Source organism: Maylandia zebra, linkage group LG15, assembly GCF_041146795.1.
Source record: "Maylandia zebra isolate NMK-2024a linkage group LG15, Mzebra_GT3a, whole genome shotgun sequence".
Lineage (NCBI taxonomy): Eukaryota > Metazoa > Chordata > Actinopteri > Cichliformes > Cichlidae > Maylandia > Maylandia zebra.
The window spans coordinates 27,742,531-27,764,281 of record NC_135181.1 but is presented as its reverse complement, the minus strand read 5'-3'; the positions used below and the strand labels follow the sequence as shown (position 1 = coordinate 27,764,281).

The 21,751-nt window shown below is 46.1% G+C and overlaps 1 protein-coding gene across 1 annotated transcript; it reads left to right on the top strand.

The window, feature by feature from the left end:
* The first annotated feature begins 277 nt into the window (after nt 1–277).
* Nucleotides 278–21,698, top strand: LOC101477834 (creatine kinase B-type). The gene is made up of 8 exons (XM_004573144.3): nt 278–392; nt 1,833–2,046; nt 2,992–3,146; nt 4,035–4,167; nt 7,850–8,021; nt 20,827–20,950; nt 21,034–21,223; nt 21,300–21,698. The coding sequence occupies exons 2-8, from the start codon at nt 1,854–1,856 to the stop codon at nt 21,476–21,478; spliced, it is 1,146 nt and encodes a 381-aa protein (XP_004573201.1). The 5' UTR covers nt 278–392; nt 1,833–1,853; the 3' UTR covers nt 21,479–21,698.
* The last annotated feature ends 53 nt before the right edge of the window (nt 21,699–21,751 follow it).

The window sequence follows — 21,751 nt, the reverse complement described above, 5'->3', positions numbered from 1 at the left end:
AGAGACTTTCATTGGTTTATGTTAGCTAACTAGTGACAGATCACTGAGTGAAAAACAAGGAGACCAAAAAGAGAACGTGCGTTTGGGGGACGCACATATACACATGAAAGATGGTGGGCTAAACTCACACCTGCTGAGTCCTGACAGGCCTGGCTCAAAGGAACTGTAGCAGGATGGGGACAAAGAGAAAGAGAGAGAGAGAGAGGGGGGGGGGGGGGGGGGGTGAGAGACAACCACGTGACCCTCGGCGGGTCTGTGCCCAATGGAATGAATGGACTGTAAATAGGAGCCAATGAGGATCTGGGGGCGAGTATAAAAGGCTGCGAGCCGCTTTAATCCGCAGCAGCAGCACGGACCCGCTCCAGAGCCGCATCCCGCACACCGAACCACAGGTATGAGCATCCGAGCCGACTAATTACAGCAGAGCACATTCATACAGCCGTGCATCAGGGCAGGAGGAACGAGTCGGAAGGGGCGCGCGGTCAGAAGGAGATGGAGGGTCAAAGAACAAAGAAACAAACACACGCACGGGGAGGCTGCTGCAGACTGTGTGTGTGTCTTTGTGTGTGTGAGCGCGCGCTAACGACCTTGCGCTCCGTCCTGCGTGCAGGTGTTGCGCAGTCAGCATCGCCCGCGCGCACAAAGCTTCTTTACCGTGGTGGTATTTACGGTCAGCTGATTCATCTGCAGGACTGCTACTGTGCGCGCGCAGCTTCAACAACAGCCTCCAAATATCATACAATTCCTCCTGAACCGGTGCAGCCGGAGACTGCAGCTCTGCCTGTGCACATTAAGCAGTCTAACCTTCAAACAGTGCGCGTATGCTCCGCCTCATTTTCACGGCTTTTTGGAGCTGATGACGTCACTCAGCCCTGCAGAGTTCTAGCCAGTCAGAACCGGTCCGATTTAGTCGATTCTGTGCGCGCAGTGAGGAGCTGAAGGTGACCGCGGCCTTAATGATCTGGAGCGAACCGGAGCGAACCATACCGAGCCAGGATCCTGTCTGCACTCTGCATAAATACAGCCAATGGAAAGTAACAGAGTACTTTTACTGCAATTGTGAGAGTTACAGTAAAGATCAGAAGCTCCTTAATCCAATCAGGTTGTTGATAATTTATAACCTGATTGGAGGGTTTGAGGCGTTTCTAAAAGTTTGCAGAAAAAAAATCTGATGTCGCAAAGATTTTTGCAGAGTCAGCATCTGAGTTTTTCACCATTTGACTTTGCTTCATCAGCGACTGACCAGAGCTCAGGCAGTTTGAGCAATCATTTTAATTGATCAGTAAACTGTGTCACATTTAAAGGCATTAAAGGCATGTTTTTGTTCATCACATTTCCATTTTAATTGTGATGTTTTCATAAGAATCAATATAAATGTGATCACATGACCATAAAACCCACAAAAAGTGGCCTCAGTGGGAAGAGTCTGACCCAGCACCCTCAGACCAGGTTTGTGGAGAAAATGGGCCTCTTTATTGGCCTTTCCTATCAAAAACAATCAAGTGTATTTCATTGAGTCAATGTTTTACTAGCAGCAACATGTACATGAATACATGAATATTCAAAATTCAAATCACATCCAGAAATCTTCCAGAAGTTATCAAATGCATGCCTGAGTTTCTTCATCTTTGTGACCAGCCTCCTTTTACTGACTGAACTTTAGTGTAAAAGTTTTATTGTCAGTACAAATTTAGCAATAACTTGTTTAGGAAAGTGCTGTAAGCGATCGGTTTCTGTGTCTGAGATAGATTAACGTGCAAATACATAAACTGTTTGATGCTGTAATGCTGTGTTATTGAACACTTTGACTGTAACCGATGGCTTTGCGGCAGGCGAGCAGCCCGGACGTCATCATGCCTTTTGGAAACACCCACAACAAGTTGAAGCTGAAGTACACGGCGGAGCAGGAGTACCCCGACCTCAGCCAGCACAACAACCACATGGCCAAGGTGCTCACGTCCGAAATGTACGCCAACCTGAGGGACAAGGAGACGCCCAGCGGATTCACCCTGGACGATGTCATCCAGACTGGCGTTGACAACCCAGGTAACCCCTCCCACAGTCAGCATTAAGAGCTCAAACTCTATTCTTGAACTCAAACAAAGGTAACAAGTCCTAAACCAGATAACTTTATCATCAGTGCCAGGTAGACACTCCTTCATCAAACGGTCACACATAAATGGCTCCCTAAAAACTGTGTACCTCTCTTCCAACACAATTCAACCTTCAGAATAACCAGGTACCCCATTCCCAAAGCACCATCCTCCTCCTTAAACAGCCCCTTACCAAGGTGCTGGTAATTCCTCTCAAAATAAGACAAATCTCCTCCAGACCAGCTAATTGTGCCAAGGCGACTGATTTGGCATATATGTTAACACCTCCCTAAAAACCTGACCAAATAAACAACTAAACAACTAAACAACTCCACCCTTGGACACTTGTACCATGTTCCATTTCTCCAAAACATCCTTAAGACCCTTGATCCACCTCCTTGTCCAAGTAACTCTTCCTCAAAGTAAGACAACTTCAGCCTAGTCCAATAACCTTCAGAATAGGAACCAAGCCTCTATCCGATGCTGGTCTGGCTCTTACATAAGCCAGTTAAGCCTTCACCAGACATGTAACTTTGCGTGTTTGTCACCTTCACATTGAGAGATTCTGTTAATAATAAACTCTTTAATTGGATAGACTCATTAGATCAAGGTAATTTTTGGTCTATAATTCCCACCCAAGGGCAGGACATAGTATTGACCTTCAGTCCAACCACCTGATCCTCCTCTTCTAATCCTCCTTAGTTCATTTAGCTCCTCTTAGTGCGTTAAAGACCATAACACACTATCCTACAAGGAAATTGTGAAACAGACCAAACAAACCCATTGGCACACTCCGTCATGTTTAGGTTTTCTCTCTGAAGTCAAAAAAAGTCATTTTAAGGCCCATAGATGTTGGCTGTGACAAGGGGAAGTGACTGTCCATCCTTTCCCCTTACAGGTCATCCGTTTATCATGACTGTGGGCTGTGTGGCTGGAGACGAGGAGACGTATGAAGTGTTTAAAGACCTGATGGATCCAGTGATCGAAGACCGCCATGGAGGATACAAACCAACAGACAAACACAAGACGGACCTGAACCCTGACAACCTCCAGGTAAACGATCAACTCACCTGAAGCCAGTTCAAACACATCTCATTATTTATGGAATTCATGACCAGAGCCTCAAGCGGAAAAAACATTCAGGACAAACCCATTTAAATACAATCATTACGGTACATACACTTAATGTCAAGGACAGGTGAACACACCTGTTACAGAAGACATGCTCATTCAGATGTAATGCTCTAATCTCAGAGCTGTCCTGGAGCTATTTCAAACAGACAAACCAAACACGAAAGGATTCACGCCAAAAACCAATCACAGCATTGTCAAAACTTTGTGTCCACATGAAATTGTCGGAGTTCGCAGCAGATTCATAATCACTAACATGGACAGGTGTAGGGCTGCATAATTCTGAGGAATTTAAAATCCAATTCAGACTGAAAATCACAGCCTCAGCATCACTGCCCATCAGCAGGACAGAGCTCTGGAGACAGTTTTATTCTTTCAGCTGCAGCTTTATTGGCATTAAACTGTCAGGCAGTAATAACCTAAATTCAAACCTGTGAGTTGCTGAAAGGTTTAACATCAGGTCTGGAATCAGTCTGTTTCAGCATGCAGATGAGGCAGCTGCTCCCTGAGCTCATCACAGGTAAAACTACCAACCTGGGCCATCAGCACACAGGAGTCTGAGATCTTTGAGCATTGGTGATGCTATTTTCCACAGAACTGATTATTCACTAGGGTACTGAATTCTTGCATGTGATGTGTTTAGCCCAGACATGAAGTCCTACCCAACAACAAGTGACTCTTAAACTCTTTATTGGCTGCAAGGCTCAATGATTTGGTTTTGGTGTGTCAGCTGAGGGTGGTGGTGACCTCTGAAGGGTGGGCAGTGATGGACTCTGACCCTCCTGTTCTTGTGTCTCCTTTGTGTTTCAGGGTGGAGATGATCTGGATCCAAACTATGTGCTCAGCTCTCGGGTTCGCACAGGACGCAGCATTCGTGGCTTCTGTCTGCCGCCACACTGCAGCCGTGGAGAGCGACGCACTATTGAGAACCTCTCCATTGAAAGTACGAGGTCACTTCCTGTATCTTCTGCCGCATGTACAGTGGGGCAAAAAAGTATTTAGTCAGCCACCGACTGTGCAAGTTCCCCCACTTAAAATGATGACAGAGGTCAGTAATTTGCACCAGAGGTACACTTCAACTGTGAGAGACAGAATGTGGAAAAAAAAAAATCCATGAATCCACATGGTAGGATTTGTAAAGAATTTATTTGTAAATCAGGGTGGAAAATAAGTATTTGGTCAATAACAAAAATACAACTCAATACTTTGTAACATAACCTTTGTTGGCAATAACAGAGGTCAAACGTTTACTATAGGTCTTTACCAGGTTTGCACACACAGTAGCTGGTATTTTGGCCCATTCCTCCATGCAGATCTTCTCGAGAGCAGTGATGTTTTGGGGCTGTCGCCGAGCAACACGGACTTTCAACTCCCGCCACAGATTTTCTATGGGGTTGAGGTCTGGAGACTGGCTAGGCCACTCCAGGACTTTCAAATGCTTCTTACGGAGCCACTCCTTTGTTGCCCGGGCGGTGTGTTTTGGATCATTGTCATGTTGGAAGACCCAGCCTCGTTTCATCTTCAAAGTTCTCACTGATGGAAGGAGGTTTTGGCCAAAATCTCACGATACATGGCCCCATTCACTCTGTCCTTAACACGGATCAGTCGTCCTGTCCCCTTGGCAGAAAAACAGCCCCATAGCATGATGTTTCCACCCCCATGCTTCACAGTAGGTATGGTGTTCTTGGGATGCAACTCAGTATTCTTCTTCCTCCAAACACGACGAGTTGAGTTTATACCAAAAAGTTCTAGTTTGGTTTCATCTGACCACATGACATTCTCCCAATCCTCTGCTGTATCATCCATGTGCTCTCTGGCAAACTTCAGACGGGCCTGGACATGCACTGGCTTCAGCAGCGGAACACGTCTGGCACTGCGGGATTTGATTCCCTGCCGTTGTAGTGTGTTACTGATGGTGACCTTTGTTACTTTGGTCCCAGCTCTCTGCAGGTCATTCACCAGGTCCCCCCGTGTGGTTCTGGGATCTTTACTCACCGTTCTCATGATCATTTTGACCTCACGGGATGAGATCTTGCGTGGAGCCCCAGATCGTGGGAGATTATCAGTGGTCTTGTATGTCTTCCATTTTCTGATGATTGCTCCCACAGTTGATTTTTTTCACACCAAGCTGCTTGCCTATTGTAGATTCACTCTTCCCAGTCTGGTGCAGGTCTACAATACTTTTCCTGGTGTCCTTCGAAAGCTCTTTGGTCTTGGCCATGGCGGATTTTGGAGTCTGACTGTTTGAGGCTGTGGACAGGTGTCTTTTATACAGATGATGAGTTCAAACAGGTGCCATTCATACAGGTAACGAGTGGGGGACAGAAAAGCTTCTTACAGAAGACGTTACAGGTCTGTGAGAGCCAGAGATTTTCCTTGTTTGAGGTGACCAAATACTTATTTTCCACCCTGATTTACGAATAAATTCTTTACAAATCCTACCATGTGGATTCATGGATTTTTTTTTTTCACATTCTGTCTCTCACAGTTGAAGTGTACCTCTGGTGCAAATTACTGACCTCTGTCATCATTTTAAGTGGGGGAACTTGCACAATCGGTGGCTGACTAAATACTTTTTTGCCCCACTGTAGCATCATCACTCTGCCCCCTGCCTGCAGACTGCTGTATTATACCTCACTGTCAGCACTTCTACTGTAGATCACTGTCATTCTTCGCTCATTGAAGCTAAAGTATGTCCTTCAGTCAAAGTTATGTTCCTAGCAGAGCCTGACCTTCTGACCTGAAAATTCAGGTTTGTCCCTCCTTCTTAAACCAAAATGTCACTAAAACCTTCATGTAAAGAAAAATGCTGAAGCATACTGTAGTGTGTTTTTTAGAGATCTGATCTGCTCCAAATAACAAAGATTTTTAATTAACACTAATCTAAAATTGGGAACTACATGTGTAAACCTGAACTTAACAAAACAAACAAAATATATGCACATATATATATTTTTTTGTTTTAACAAACTTGAGCTCAGGATCGAGGTTTTTATATTAAAAAAAAAAAAAAAATGCTGCTTCATATTCATCGGGAGATATTGCAGCGTTTAGCGCCATTATGTAACTGACCTGAGGAAAAAGCTGGAGAACGAACGGAAACAGACCTTTAACTCATTTAAAATGCAGCATTTACAGACTCGAGCATCTGACTGAAACTCAACACTTCCTGTTTTGTTTGTTCAGCTTTGGGAAGGACGTAAAAAAAAGGTCAGACTCAGAGAGGGAGCGTCTGTCTGAGCATTTCAGAGCACCGTCCATCACACTAGAATAGAATTCAACTTTATTGTCATGTGCAATGACAATAAAGTTGAATACTTCATCACATGAAGAATTCAACTTTATTCAACTTTAAGAATTCATCACATTCGCAGTTTCACTGTACCGGCCGCGTGTACTTAGACCTGCATGGCTTAATCAAGTACAAGGCAACGAAATGCAGTTTGCATCCATCCAGAAGTGCTTTAGTGATATAGATATATTACAATATATATTAACAATAATATAGATATGTAAGTATATTACAGAAATGGGTCTATTATGGTATGTTATAATGTACACGGTATGAAGTATGTTGTGAATATTCTATAACTATAGATGTACAGGCTGTAGTGAGTACAGGCTATGAACACTGATGCTGATGTCAGTTTTAGAGTAAAATGAGAACAAACGGATTCTAAATCAGGTTTTTATTGTTTGTTAAATTCACTTTGAGTTTAAACTGTGGTGGTGCATTTAGGGACCGTCTGATGCAGCAGTTTCTTGTGGTCCTGCTGAGGTAGGTGAGGTACAAACTCTCGTCAGTCGGGCTTCATTCAGCTGGGTCTGCAGCTGAAGAGGATAAGTCTTTATTTAGATACTTCCCATAATGCCTCATCGAGTGTGTCGGTGAACGCAGCAGCAGATCAAACTCTTACATAACCCTGAGCTGAGAGCCGTCCTGCTGAGACTGCTAATGAGACCGACAGCTCGCCATTTAAAGCCTGTCTTTCATATTCAAATGCGACTACCGGTTAAAGCCGGCAGACCTGAGATTCTGCTGCACCCTGCTGTCTGAGCTAGTTCCACACCTGCTTTTAAAGACCTCAGGAACCAGGAGACATTTAACTGAGCCATTCTAAGACCCACAGAAATGCGGGTCTCAGAATGATCATGTGATCTCTGTATGATTTCCTCAGCTGTCAGGCCGACTCCTGACCACCTAAACAGTTCAGGCTGCTCAGGTATCTCTGCATCAAAGTGTGAGGAACTGGTACTCTGTTTTCCTGTAGAAAGTCAAGACACTCATCAGAGTAAAGGTGACTTTTTTATAGGTAACGTTCAGGTATGATGGGTAAAAATAAAATGTAATTAATGAGAGATGCTGGCAGGAAACTTCATATGATTTGATATCTAAAAGGGGGTGAAATCTAAAGGGGGGTGAAACTTCCTGGTCACCTTTAGTGAAACAATTAAACCTTTAATTTGCTTTTATTTTGAAAGTCAATACCTGTCCCATTAAAAGTGATTCTGTGAAACAGCTCTAATCTAGTTCAGTTGACACCACTTCCTGTTTGCTCACCTGTCATCCTGAAGTAGGGTTTATGTGTACCTCTGACCTTTGACCTACTGTGTGGTGGCTGCAGCTCTGGCCTCCTTGGAAGGAGACCTGAAGGGGAAGTACTATGCTCTGAAGAACATGACCGAGGAGGAGCAGCAGCAACTCATTGATGACCACTTCCTGTTTGATAAGCCTGTGTCCCCGCTGCTGCTGGCGTCCGGCATGGCCCGCGATTGGCCCGATGGCCGTGGCATCTGGTCAGTATGTAACCCTACAAGTGGAGGTGCAGGGGTGGGGGGGTATAATGAAGTATTGGTTTGGAAAAATATGACTCCAAAGCCAGAAATTGATTTAAATTAACCTGATTCTAACAGAATGAAGAAATGCTGAGAGAGAATAAACTTTGAGCTAGAGCGTCTCAAATATGTCCTTTTTCTGAACAAACACCAGTATAAAAATAACTGTAATGAGAGACAGAATAAAAAAAAAACCGAGTTGAGGTCAAAGTTCAGAACAAAAAATACTGACTCAGAATGGAAGATTCATACATTCATAAAAACAGATGTAGGTGTAATAAAAAAAGGTGAGTCTGATTGAATAGAGGTAAAAGTTGGAAAGATTAATAAAAAAAAAAAGTGACCAGAAATAAGGAATAAACATCAGTTTGCTCATGGAATAAAGAATCGCAGCAGTCCTTGGTCGTAGTGTCAAGCTCACTGAACATCCACCCAACCACCACATCCACCCCTGTAGACGGCTTCATTTCATTTCAAAGAATCCAACCACCACTTTAGTCACACCCTAGATCTTGTTTTAACATATGGCATATAAACTGAACATTGAGCAGTGTTTCCTGAAAATCCTCTCTCCTCTTATCATTTCCTGATAACATTTAAATTTACAATAATTGATTACACAGCATTGGAGAGTAGACTTCATCACAGTAGATGTCTTTCTGAAAGTGCTGTAACTAAGTTTGAGAATATAATCCACCCACTGTTATCATCTTCAATGACCTGTACCAACACAGAGCAGAGCAGCTACCTGAACGCTGCTCAAATAGAGGTTGATTATCTTGTTAATAATTTTACCTTCTCACAACGTATGACAATAGATACTGTTGCTCCTGTGAAAAATATGGTCTCAAATTAGAAATACTTGACTCCCTGGTGTAATTCTCAAACACATAGCCTAAAGCAGATAACTTGTAAGATGGAGAGGAAATGGCATGTCACAAATTTACAAGATCATCATTTAGCCTGGAGAAATAGTTTATTGCTTTATAAGAAAGCCCTCCGTAAAGCTAGAACATCTGGTCATCACTGATTGAAGAAAATAAGAACAACCTTAGGTTTCTCTTCAGCACTGTAGCCAGGCTGAAAAAAAGTCAGAGCACTGTTAAGCCAACCATTGTCATATGCTGTGGGAGTGTCTGGTCAGGCATGGTCAAGGTTCCTGTCATCCGTCCTTTGGGGTGGAGTTGGCCAGCTCATCACCTGTTTTCAATCTCCGGGGCTCCACCTAGAGGGTTTTTAAGCCAGCACTGCCTGCCACTCCTCGCCAGTTCGTCCTGCTACCATCTGTGATTCATCACCCGTCGCACTCACCAGTAGTGCTGGTTCCGTCTCCATCCTGTTTTTCCGTCTCCTCGGAACCCAAGGACCACATACACAACTTCTCCTCAGCCTGCCCTTCAGTCCATACTCTCCACCTCCTTGGAATCTGGACCGGACTCTCCACACTCTCGATCCTCTCTGGAATGCTCCCATGGCAGCCTTTTCCCCCGCTTAATAACCAGGGTCTCCAAGTAAGCCCAAGACTATCCACTGGCACTCCATACCTCTGTCTCTTACTCGTTTGTCACTCAGTAACACCCTTCTCCTGTGTTTACAGAAAGTTCCCGTTCGAGTTCTCCCTGTGCTCTACGCCTGTTTCCCCGCCCACGGATTTCCCTTAGTTTCTGCGAATGGTTTCTGTTAAACCCAGTTCTGTTCACGTTTTTGTTCCTTCTAATAAATTATACATAGTTCGAGTAATTGAGTCTGCTTTTGAGTCCACCGCATCCTTGTTTGTGACAGAACGAACTGGCCACTAATGGACTCAGCGGACCCAATTCGCGCCGCCATAAATAAACATGTTAGGACGGCATGAACAGACCTTGACGTCCTTAATGGACCAATGTAATGCTATCAGTGAAAAACAGGAAGAGTTACTTACCCGGTTTTCGGAACTCAGGGAGTCTAATCCACCCGTTCTCCCCAGCCAGCCGGGACCGTTGCCTGCGCCCGCCGTTGCGCATCCTGCGATAGAATCGGCTTATCGGGGCATCTCTTCCCCTCCCCTCCGATTGCCTCGTGTTCCTATGAGGACTTCCTCAAGGAATTCAAGGCTACGTTCGCTCACCCGATCTCTGAGGGTACTGCGGCTAAGAGGCTGTTGGGACTCCGTCAGGGAAAACGCAGCGTTGCAGAATACGCGATTGAGTTCCGCACTGCTGCTGTGGAAGCGGGTTGGCCAGACGCCGCGCTGCGGGGGAATTTTCCTAGCGTCCCTTTCCGAACAGATGAAGGATCAGCTGGCTGTGCACGACGAGCTGGCCACGTTCGAAGCGCTCGCCTCTCTCGCTCTCAGGATCGATAGTCGACTGAGGGAAAGAGACGCTGAGAGGCGGTCCAAGCCCTCTCCGTCTCTGTTTCGACCCGTGGCCGTTTCGGCGTTACCCCCGTCGCTTCCGGTGACATCATCCGTCCGTCCTCGCTCTCCTTCCCCTGAGCCTATGCAGATCGGCCGCGCTCGGCTCACTCCTGAGGAGCGGGAGCGGCGTTTCCGAGCCGGAGAGTGCTTCTACTGCGGAGGAAGCGGCCATCGCCTCACTGTTTGCCCGGTCCGGCCAAAAGGCGTGGCCCGCCGGTAAGTCCGGGGTTACGGGTGGGCAATGTTTTTAAGAGTGATAAACCCCGTTTTTTGCTTTCGGTTTCGTTGATGTCCGGTACTAAGGCTCATTCTTTTCGTGCTCTCGTTGACTCCGGGTCAGAGCAAAATTTGATAGACGCTGCGGTTGCTAAATCATTGAATTTGCCCCTCATTCAGCTCGAGCCTCCGATCCCGGCCGCCGCTTTGAATAATGAGGTATTCGCGATGATCACCTGTCAAGTTAGTCACGTCAGGTAACCATCAGGAGGACATAACTCTTTTTTACCACCTCTTCCCTTGACGTGCCAGTGATCCTTGGTTTTCCGTGGTTGCAGAAGCACAATCCACACATTGACTGGACAGGGAAGAGAGTGGCGAGTTGGAGTCTGTTTTGTCTCGCCAACTGTTTAAAGTCAGCCTTGCCCTCGGGGGCTTCTGTTTCTCCTCCATTGGTTGTCTCCCCCCCTGACCTTACCTCTGTCCCTCCTGAATATCATGATCTACGAGAGGTGTTCAGTAAGGACAGGGCTCAGTCGCTGCCTCCTCATCGACCTTATGATTGTGCCATTGATCTTCTCCCTGGTGCTCCTTTGCCCTCCAGCCGTCTTTATAACCTGTCCCGTCCGGAGAGGGGGGCTATGGAGAAGTACATCCAGGACTCGCTAGCAGCCGGTCTCATTCGTCCTTCTTCCTCACCGGTGGCCGCCGGTTTCTTTTTTGTGTCTAAGAAGGATTCATCGCTCCGGCCGTGCATCGATTACAGGGGACTTAATGCGATCACAATTAAGAACAAGTATCCCCTACCTTTGATCAACTCTGCTTTCGAACCCCTCCGCGGTGCCACTGTCTTCTCCAAGCTGGACTTGAGGAACGCATACCACCTTGTCCGCATAAGGGAGGATGACGAGTGGAAGACTGCTTTTAACACTCCTCTGGGGCATTTTGAATACCTGGTAATGCCGTTTGGCCTCACCAATGCCCCTGCAGTCTTCCAGGCACTAGTGAATGACGTGCTCCGGGATTTCCTGAATGTTTTCGTGTTTGTTTACCTGGATGATATTTTGATCTTTTCTCGATCCCTCGAGGAGCATCAGGTGCATGTCCGGAGTGTGCTGCAGCGACTGTTGGAGAACCGCCTTTAATCAAATCAATCCAATCAAATCAAATCACTTTTATTGTCACATCACATGTGCAGGCACACTGGCACAGCACATGCGAGTGAAATTCTTGTGTGCGAGCCCCACAAGCAACAGAGATGTGCAAACACAACAACACAAACGAGCAAAATACAAGAATGGCCAACCTGAAACCAATAAATATATGTACAATATATAATAGTGTATGCATTTCTGGATGTGTATACTAAATATTTTCCTGTGTGTGTGTGTGTGTGTGTGTGTGTGTGTGTGTGTGTGTGTGTGTGTGTGTGTGTGTACACACATTTTTACAAATTAAATAGTAAAAAAAAAAAAAAATAAATAATAATAAAATATATAAAATATACAGAGTTGAATATGTGCAAAACAAGTGGCATTTGTATACAGTGTGGAGTGCATAATGTTGAAGTTCCAGTAGTGAAGCTGAGGTGTCTATGACGTGTTCAGCAGTCTGATGGCCTGATGGAAAAAGCTGTCTCTCAGTCTGCTGGTACGGGACCGGATGCTGCAGAACCTCCTTCCTGATGGAAGCAGTCTGAACAGTTTATGGCTGGGGTAACTGGAGTCCTTGATGATCCTCCCCGCTTTCCTCAGGCAGCGCTTCCTGTAGATGTCTTGGAGGGAGGGAAGTTCACCTCCAATTATCCGTTCAGAGCACCGCACTACTCGCTGGAGAGCTTTGCAGTTGTAGGCGGTGCTGTTGCCATACCAGGTGGTGATGCATCCAGTGAGGATGCTCTCAATGGCACAGTGATAGAAGGTCCTGAGGATGCGGGGGCTCATGCCGAATCTTTTCAGTCTCCTGAGAAAGAAGAGGCGCTGCTGCGCCTTCTTCACTGTTTTGTTTGTGTGTACTGACCACGTAAGATCCTCAGCCAGATGTACTCCAAGGAACCGGAAGCTGCTCACTCTCTCCACAGCAGCGCCGTTGATGGTGATGGGGGTGTGTACTTCTCTGCACCTCCGGAAGTCCACTATCAACTCCTTTGTCTTTGCGACGTTGAGGGTGAGATGGTTGTCTTGACACCAGTGGGTCAGGGCGCTGACCTCCTCCCTGTAAGCCGTCTCATCACCGTTGGTGATAAGACCCACCACTGTAGTGTTGTCCGCAAACTTCAGGAGAGGGCTCAGTACACACCCCTGTGGAGCACCAGTATTCAGTGTGATGGGGGATGAGGTGATGCTGCCCAGTCTGACCACCTGGCGTCTGTCAGACAGGAAGCTAAGGATCCAGCTGCAGAGGGAGCTGCTCAGTCCTAGATCCTGCAGTTTCCTGTCCAGCTTCGAGGGAACGATGGTATTGAATGCTGAGCTGTAATCTACAAACAGCATCCTCACATACGTGTCTCTCTTCTCCAGGTGTGACAGGGCAGTGTGTAGTGTCAGGGCTATGGCATCATCAGTGGACCTGTTGTGGCGGTATGCAAACTGTAGAGGGTCCAGTGAGTCGGGTAGTGCAGAGCAGATGAAGTCCCTGACCAGCTTCTCGAAGCATTTGCTTACGATGGGGGTCAGGGCTACAGGTCGCCAGTCGTTCAATGAGGAGATGGTGGAGGATTTGGGTACAGGGACGATGGTGGCCATTTTGAAGCAGGCTGGGACTACAGACAGAGAGAGGGAAAGGTTGAAGATGTGCGTGAACACTCCAGCCAGCTGAGCCGCGCGTGACCTGAGGACGCGGCCGGGAATCCCGTCCGGACCAGTAGCTTTGCGTGCGTTCACCTTCCTGAAGCACTTCCGCACATCCTCCTCAGACACAGTGTGCGCACTGACGTCATCCGCGGTGCGCACACTGTCCGGTCTCATGGTGTTCGCTGTGTCGAATCTAGCGTAGAATACGTTTAGATCCTCACACAGAGAGGCCGTGGTCTGCGGTGTGCTGGTTTTCCCTCTAAAGTCTGTGATCGTGTTTAGTCCCTGCCACATACTCCGAGGGTTGTCAAACTGTTGCTCCACCCTGTCCCTGTACTCACGTTTGGCTGCTTTGATCGTCTTCCGGAGTTGGTAATGTGCGTGTTTGTAGTCCGATGTGTTCGCGGAGGCAAAGGCGGTGTTCCGTGCCGCGCGAACATCTCCGTTAATCCAGGGTTTTTGATTTGGGAAGGATTTGACTGTTCTGGATGGGACGACATCTTCCACGCATTTCCTGATAAATCCACAGACTGAGTCTGTGTATTCATCAATGTCTCTGGCGGCCACGTGAAACATTTCTCAGTCCGCGTGATCAAAACAGTCCCGCAGCGCAGACTCCTTTATGTGAAGGCCGAGAAGTGTGACTTTCACGTCTCGTCTATCTCATTTCTGGGCTACCTACTGGCGGAAGGGCAGGTGAAGACGGACCCTGTAAAGGTTAAGGCAGTGGTGGAGTGGCTCGTTCCTGATTCACGCAGACAGCTGCAGCAGTTCCTTGGCTTTGCGAATTTCTACAGGCGCTTTGTCAGGGACTACAGACGGGTGGCTGCGCCTCTCACCCGCCTTACTTTCTCCCGGGTCCCCTTCGTTTGGTCTCCCGAGGCTCACTCGGCCTTCGCCACGCTCAAACGGCTTTTTTCTTCGGCTCCTGTTTTGGTCCATCCTGACACAAGTAAGCAGTTCGTGGTGGAGGTTGATGCTTCGAGCGTGGGGGTGGGGGCTGTGCTGTCTCAGCGTTCTGGTCCTCGTGGCAAGCTCCAACCCTGCGCCTACTTTTCTCGGCGCCTTTCTCCTGCCGAACGGAATTATGACGTTGGGGATAGGGAGCTCCTGGCCATTAATTTGGCTTTGGAGGAGTGGCGCCACTGGCTGGAGGGGACGGAACATCCGTTTATCATCTGGACAGATCACAAGAATCTGACTTATCTCAGATCGGCTAAAAGACTGAACTCCCGCCAGGCTCGGTTGTCCCTTTTCTTTGCCCGATTTAATTTTGACATTTCCTATCGCCCGGGTTCCAGAAATCTTAAACCCGATGCCCTGTCTCGCCAGTACTCCTCGGACTTGGACTCCCGGGACCCTGAGCTCATTCTCCCTTCCACCTGCAGAATTGGCTCCCTCACCTGGGATATGGAGGAGGCCATACGCCAAGGACTACGAGAAGACACCGATCCAGGAACTGGCCCACCCGGTCGGCGTTTTGTACCCTCTGCCGCCCGGTCGGCTGTGATCCATTGGGTCCATACAGCCCGGTTTACTTGCCACCCGGGAGTGAGTAGGACCACGGCTCTGTTGAAGAGGTATTTCTGGTGGCGTTCCATGGACAAGGATGTGAAGGCTTATGTGGCTGCCTGTTCTGTTTGTGCCCGTAATAAGTCCTCCAATCGGCCCCCGTCTGGCTTACTCCGACCGCTTAGTACTCCGCATAGGCCTTGGTCTCATATCGCCTTGGATTTTGTTACCGGCCTCCCGGCTTCTTCGGGGAAGACGGTGGTTCTGTCCATAGTCGATCGGTTTTCCAAAGCGGCTCATTTCGTAGCCCTAGACAAGCTGCCGACGGCTGCTGAGACCACCCAGATCCTTATGGACCATGTATTCCGACTTCATGGCATACCCTCGGAAATTGTGTCTGACAGGGGGCCTCAGTTTGTCTCCGGAGTGTGGAGGGCCTTCTGTACAGCCCTGGGTGCCAAAGCCAACTTGAGTTCTGGTTTCCATCCGCAGACCAATGGCCAGACTGAACGTTTGAACCAGGAGTTGGAATCCGCTCTTCGCTGCGTCTCATCTCAGAACCCGGCTGCCTGGTCGTCTCAGTTGCCTTGGGTGGAATACGCCCATAATTCTCTCACGTCTTCGCCGCGGTCGTGGTGTCCAGTACCTGGTGGACTGGGAGGGGTATGGGCCTGAGGAGCGTTCTTGGGTTCCTCGGTCGCTCATTCTGGACCCGTCCCTGATTGCTGCGTTTCGCTCCTCCCCTCGCAGGGCCCGGTCCAGGGGGTCGCCGGGTGGTGACCCTTGAGGGGGAGGTACTGTCATATGCTGTGGGAGTGTCTGGTCAGGCATGGTCCAGGTTCCTGTCATCCGTCCTTTGGGGTGGAGTTGGCCAGCTCATCACCTGTTTTCAATCTCCGGGGCTCCACCTAGAGGGTTTTTAAGCCAGCACTGCCTGCCACTCCTCGCCAGTTCGTCCTGCTACCATCTGTGATTCATCACCCGTCGCACTCACCAGTAGTGCTGGTTCCGTCTCCATCCTGTTTTTCCGTCTCCTCGGAACCCAAGGACCACATACACAACTTCTCCTCAGCCTGCCCTTCAGTCCATACTCTCCACCTCCTTGGAATCTGGACCGGACTCTCCACACTCTCGATCCTCTCTGGAATGCTCCCATGGCAGCCTTTTCCCCCGCTTAATAACCAGGGTCTCCAAGTAAGCCCAAGACTATCCACTGGCACTCCATACCTCTGTCCCTTACTCGTTTGTCACTCAGTAACACCCTTCTCCTGTGTTTACAGAAAGTTCCCGTTCGAGTTCTCCCTGTGCTCTACGCCTGTTTCCCCGCCCACGGATTTCCCTTAGTTTCTGCGAATGGTTTCTGTTAAACCCAGTTCTGTTCACGTTTTTGTTCCTTCTAATAAATTATACATAGTTCGAGTAATTGAGTCTGCTTTTGAGTCCACCGCATCCTTGTTTGTGACAACCATTCCTTTAACGTTAACTAGTAATGACTTCATGAACTTCTTCACAAATAAAATTTTAGCCATTAGAGAAAAAATTACTCATAATCATCTCACAGATGTAACATTATCTACAGCTACCGTACAGTACCATTGATATTCATTTAGAGCCTTTTTCTCTAATTGTTCTTTCTGAGTTAACTTCAGTAATTACTTCCTCAAAACCATCAATGTGTCCTTTTAGACCCCAAGCCTGCTCAAAGAAGTCCTGCCATTAATTAATGCTTCAATATTAAATATGATCAAGCTATCCCTAATAATCGGCTATGTACCACAGGCCTTCAAGCTGGCAGTATTTAAACCTTTACTTAAAACGCCATCTCTAGACCCAGCTGTCTTAGCTAATTATAGGCCAATCTCCAACCTTCCTTTCATATAAAAAATTCTTGAAAGAGTAGTTGTCAAACAGCTACTTGATCATCTGCAGAGGAATGGCTTATTCGAAGAGTTTCAGTCAGGTTTCAGAGCTCATCACAGCACAGAAACAGCTTTAGTGAAGTTTACAAATGATCTTCTTATGGCCTCTGACAGTGGACTCATCTCTGTGCTTGTCCTGCTAGACCTCAGTGCAGCGTTCGATACTGTCGACCATGCTGTAGGTATTACAGGTACTGCGCTGGTTTGCAGTGGTTTGTATTATATCTATCTAATAAACTTCAATTTGTTCGTGTAAATGGTCAATTATGGAGTTCCACAGGGTTCAGTGCTAGGCTGTATCATCAGAAAGCATAGCATACATTTTCACTGCTATGCAGATGACACCCAACTTTATCTATCTATGAAGCCAGATAACACACACCAATTAGTTAAACTACAGGAATGTTAAGACCTTGATGGCCTCTAACTTTCTACTTCTAAATTCAGATAAAACTGAGGTTATTATATATGGCCTTGAAAATCTTAGAAATATGGTATCTAACCAGATTCTTACTCTGTATTCATTACCTTGTCATTGTAGTAATCTTTGACCAGGACATGTCCTTCAATGCACATATTAAACAAATATGTAAGACTGCTTTCTTCCATTTGCGAAATATCTCTAAAATTAGAAATATCCTGTCTCAGAGTGACGCTGAAAAACTAGTTCATGCATTTATTACTTCCAGGCTGGACTACTGTAATTCATTATTATCAGGATGTCCTAAAAACCCTGAAAAGCCTTCAGTTAATCCAAAATGCTGCAGCAAGAGTACTGACAAGGACTAGAAAGAGAGAGCATATTTCTCCTGTTTTGGCTTCCCTTCATTGGCTCCCTCTTAAATCCAGAATTGGATTTAAAATCATGCTCCTTGCATAAAAGGTCTTGAATAATCAGGCCCCATCTTATCTTAATGACCTTATAGTACCATATCACCCCATTAGAGCACTTTGCTCTCACACTGCAGGCTTATTTGTTGTTCCTAGAGTATTTAAAAGTAGACCGGGAGGCATAGCCTCCAGTTTTCAGGCCCCTCTTCTGTGGAACCAGCTTCCAGATTAGATTCAAGAGACATAGACTATCTCTACTTTTAAGATTAGGCTTAAAACTTTCCTTTTTGCTAAAGCATATAGTTAGGGCTGGATCAGGTGACCCTGAATCCTCCCTTAGTTATGTTGCAATAGACGTAGGCTGCTGGGGGATTCCCATGATGCATTGAGTATTTCTTCTTCAGTCTTCTTCAGTTCACACTCTGCAATTAATTATTAGTCATTATTAATCTCTGGCTCTCTTTCACAGCATGTCTTTTATCCTGCTTTCCTTCTCTCACCCCAACCGGTCACGGCAGATAGCTGCCCCTCCCTCAGCCTGGTTCTGCCAGAGGTTTCTTCATGCTAAAAGGAAGTTTTTCCTTCCCACTGCCGCCAAAGTGCTTGCTCATAGGGGGTCATAAGATTGTTGGGTTTGTCTCTGTATGTATTTTTGTAGGGTCTACCTTACAATATAAAGCACCTTGAGGCAACTGTTGTGATTTGGTGCTGTATAAATAAAACTGAATTGAATTGAATTGAACAAGTATCTATACTTCTACTTAAGTACAGAATGTACTTTTGCCAACTCTGGTTTTAAACGATGCCAAAGTGGCTTCAGAGACTTAAAGTCGTAAAACGAGTCAGCATTGTGCACTTCCTGCAATCTCATCCAAGTCGACAGGTTCTGTGAGTTACATTCCAAATCATTCCAAGATGAGACTCTGAGTTAAAATGAAATTAAATCATGATGTTTCCAAGAGAAAAGCTTTTGTTTTGGCAAGACGTGTAGAAAACTTGAAGCCAACTTCCCATTGGCCTTTGGACTTCCTGTCATTATAATAATAAAATTAAAAAAAAAAAAATAATAATACATTTTATTTGAGGGCGCCTTTCTAAAACCCAAGGTCAAAGAGAAAAAGTTACCAATAAAACAGTAGATTCAAATAGATTCTAATAAATTAAATTACAAAAAACAACAAATAAAAACAAACAAAAAAACAACAACATTTGACAGCAAGTAAAATCTGTATTAAAGCGAGTAAGCCAGTTTAAACAAGTAGGTTTTGAGTTGTGACTTAAATAAGGGAAGGGAATCTATATTTCTGAAGGCTGAAGGAAGTGAGTTCCAGAGCCGAGGAGCAGAGTGACTGAAAGCTCTGTGCCCCATAGTGATAAGGCGAGCAGAAGGAACAACAAGATGAGTGGCAGATGAAGATGTCAGAGAGCGGGAAACAGTGGTTATTCTACCCTCACTGCTACACTGGATACAGTTATGCAGGTAGATAAACTCCTCGACAACTGACAGGTGTATCGTCCCTTTTATTGACGCTGCCTTCAATTATCAACAGAGTGAAACTACAAACAGAAGGAATAAGCAATATTCAGTCTATATATTCACACGATAATGCAAATCAGTTGGCTAAACTAGCTAACATTGGAAAGAAAGTAAATCTGAATACAGTACACCTTTAACCATAAAAGTGCATAAATAATAGCAAATATAGTTGCATTAACTCTTGTTCAACTTAAATACTCACAAGCGATGCTTTCTGTAAAACAACGAAGAGGATGGATGCAGATGTTTATCTGAACAACATGCTGAGTCAGTCTTTTCTCAAAGTGTGCTGCATTACTAACTCTACAGCTAATAACAAACAAATCTTGGCATGAAAGAACTGTAGCGACTCTTGCTGCTGGGAAGAAGAACTACACCAGCACAGTGGTGATATGAAGCAGATCACAGAAATAAGGAGGGGCAAGGTTATAAATAAACTTAAACGTGAGAACTAAGATTTTGAAATTTATCCTGGGCAACCAGTGAAGCTGTTAAAGAATTGGGGTAATATGGGAGTATGAGTTATGACCTGGAGCTGGAGTATTCTGAAAAAGTTGAAGTTTATGGAGGGACTTGTTGGGGAGACCAAATAAAAGGGAGTTGGAATAATTGACCTGGGAAGTAATAAGACTACGGACAAGGATGGCATCCGCATGGGGAGTAAGGGATGAAGTCAATTAATGTTATGTAAGTGAAAGTATGCAGACCAGGTTATGTAATTAATGTGAGACTGAAATGAGAGAGTACTGTCGAGTATGAAACCCAAACTTTTTACCTGTGGGGAAGGAAGGATGGGGGAATTTTCAATATTAATGGAGAAACTGTGTGAGATTTGGTTAAGATAGATGCTTTACCAACAAGTAAAACTTATGTTTTATTACTGTTAAGTTTGAGATAATTGAAGGAGAACCATGATCTGATCTCCAGTTCGAGAGCGAGTTAGGTGGAAGGGATGAATTAGGTTTGGAGGAAATGTAGAGCTGGGTGTCATCAGCATAACAATGAAAATTGATATTATATTTTCGAAATATTTGGCCAAGAGAGAGCATGTAGATAATGAAAAAGGGCCCTAATACTGAATCCTGGGGCACACCAGCAGAAACAGGAAAGAAACTTGAAGAGTGTGATTTAAATTGGATAAACTGAGAGATATGATGCACCAGGCAAGTGAGGTGTGACTAATGCCAATGGATGCTAATTATGCTCAGGAGGATATTATGAGAAACGGTGTCAAATGCCGGACTAAGATCGAGAAGGATGAGGATGGTTAAAAGACCAGAGTCAGCTGCCATCAGAAGGTCATTAGTAATCCTTAACAAAGCCGTTTCTGTATCATGATTTGGGCAGAAACCAGACTGAAATTTTTCATAGAGATTATGGTCATTGAGGTATGAGTGAAGCTGGAAGGCAACAACTTTCTCAAGGATTTTCAAAATAAAGGTGAGGTTTGATACAGGGCAGAGATTATCAAAATTATTGGGATCTGCACCAGGCTTTTTGAGAATTGGAGTGAAAGAAGCAGTTTTCAAGGATGGAAGAATAACCCCTTACTCACCTGCAGGCACAATGACAATAAGACATTCCTGGTTTGGGTGAACGAGGAGGATCATCTGCGTGTCATCAGCATGCAGAAAGGAGGAAACATGAGGGAGGTGTTCACCCGCTTCTGCACTGGCCTCACCAAGGTCAGCACGCCACTTCCTATTTCCCTCACCCCATAGTGTCACACCTGAAGCCGTCTAACCTGTCTCACCTCTCTCTCTGGCAGATCGAGGAACTGTTTAAGGAGCGAGGTCATGAATTCATGTGGAACGAGCACCTGGGCTACATCCTCACCTGCCCGTCCAACCTGGGCACCGGCCTGCGAGCTGGCGTCCACGTCAAGCTGCCAAACGTGAGCAAGCACGAGAAGTTCGGCGAGATCTTGAAGAGGCTGCGGCTGCAGAAGCGAGGAACAGGTAGGAGCACGCACAGCAGACGGGAAGGAACACCTGTCCTCGCTGTCTCATTCATCACTTCCTGTCTGTGTCTAAGGTGGTGTGGACACTGCAGCAGTGGGTGGAGTCTTTGACATCTCCAACGCGGACCGCCTGGGTTTCTCAGAGGTGGAGCTGGTGCAAATGGTGGTGGATGGCATTAACCTGCTGGTGGAGATGGAGAAGCGGCTGGAGGCCGGAGAGAGCATCGATGACATGATGCCTGAACAGAAGTGACCTGTTTCACTGTAACCTCTAGCCCCACCCCCTCATCCTCACCTACCACCCCTTCCATTCACTATAACCAATCAGAAACCGTCCTGATGCTGTGGGATGTTTAGAGCCGTTCAGTTAGACCTCAGTCTTCCAACATGTGAAGGGTTTTCTACTTCCTGTCTCACCTGTTGGACTCACCTAACACCTGAAATCTCTAATAAAGTCTCTGTGGCCCAAACTATCACAGCTGCTGCTCACCTGTCTTCATTCACGCACACACCTTCTCACAGTCCA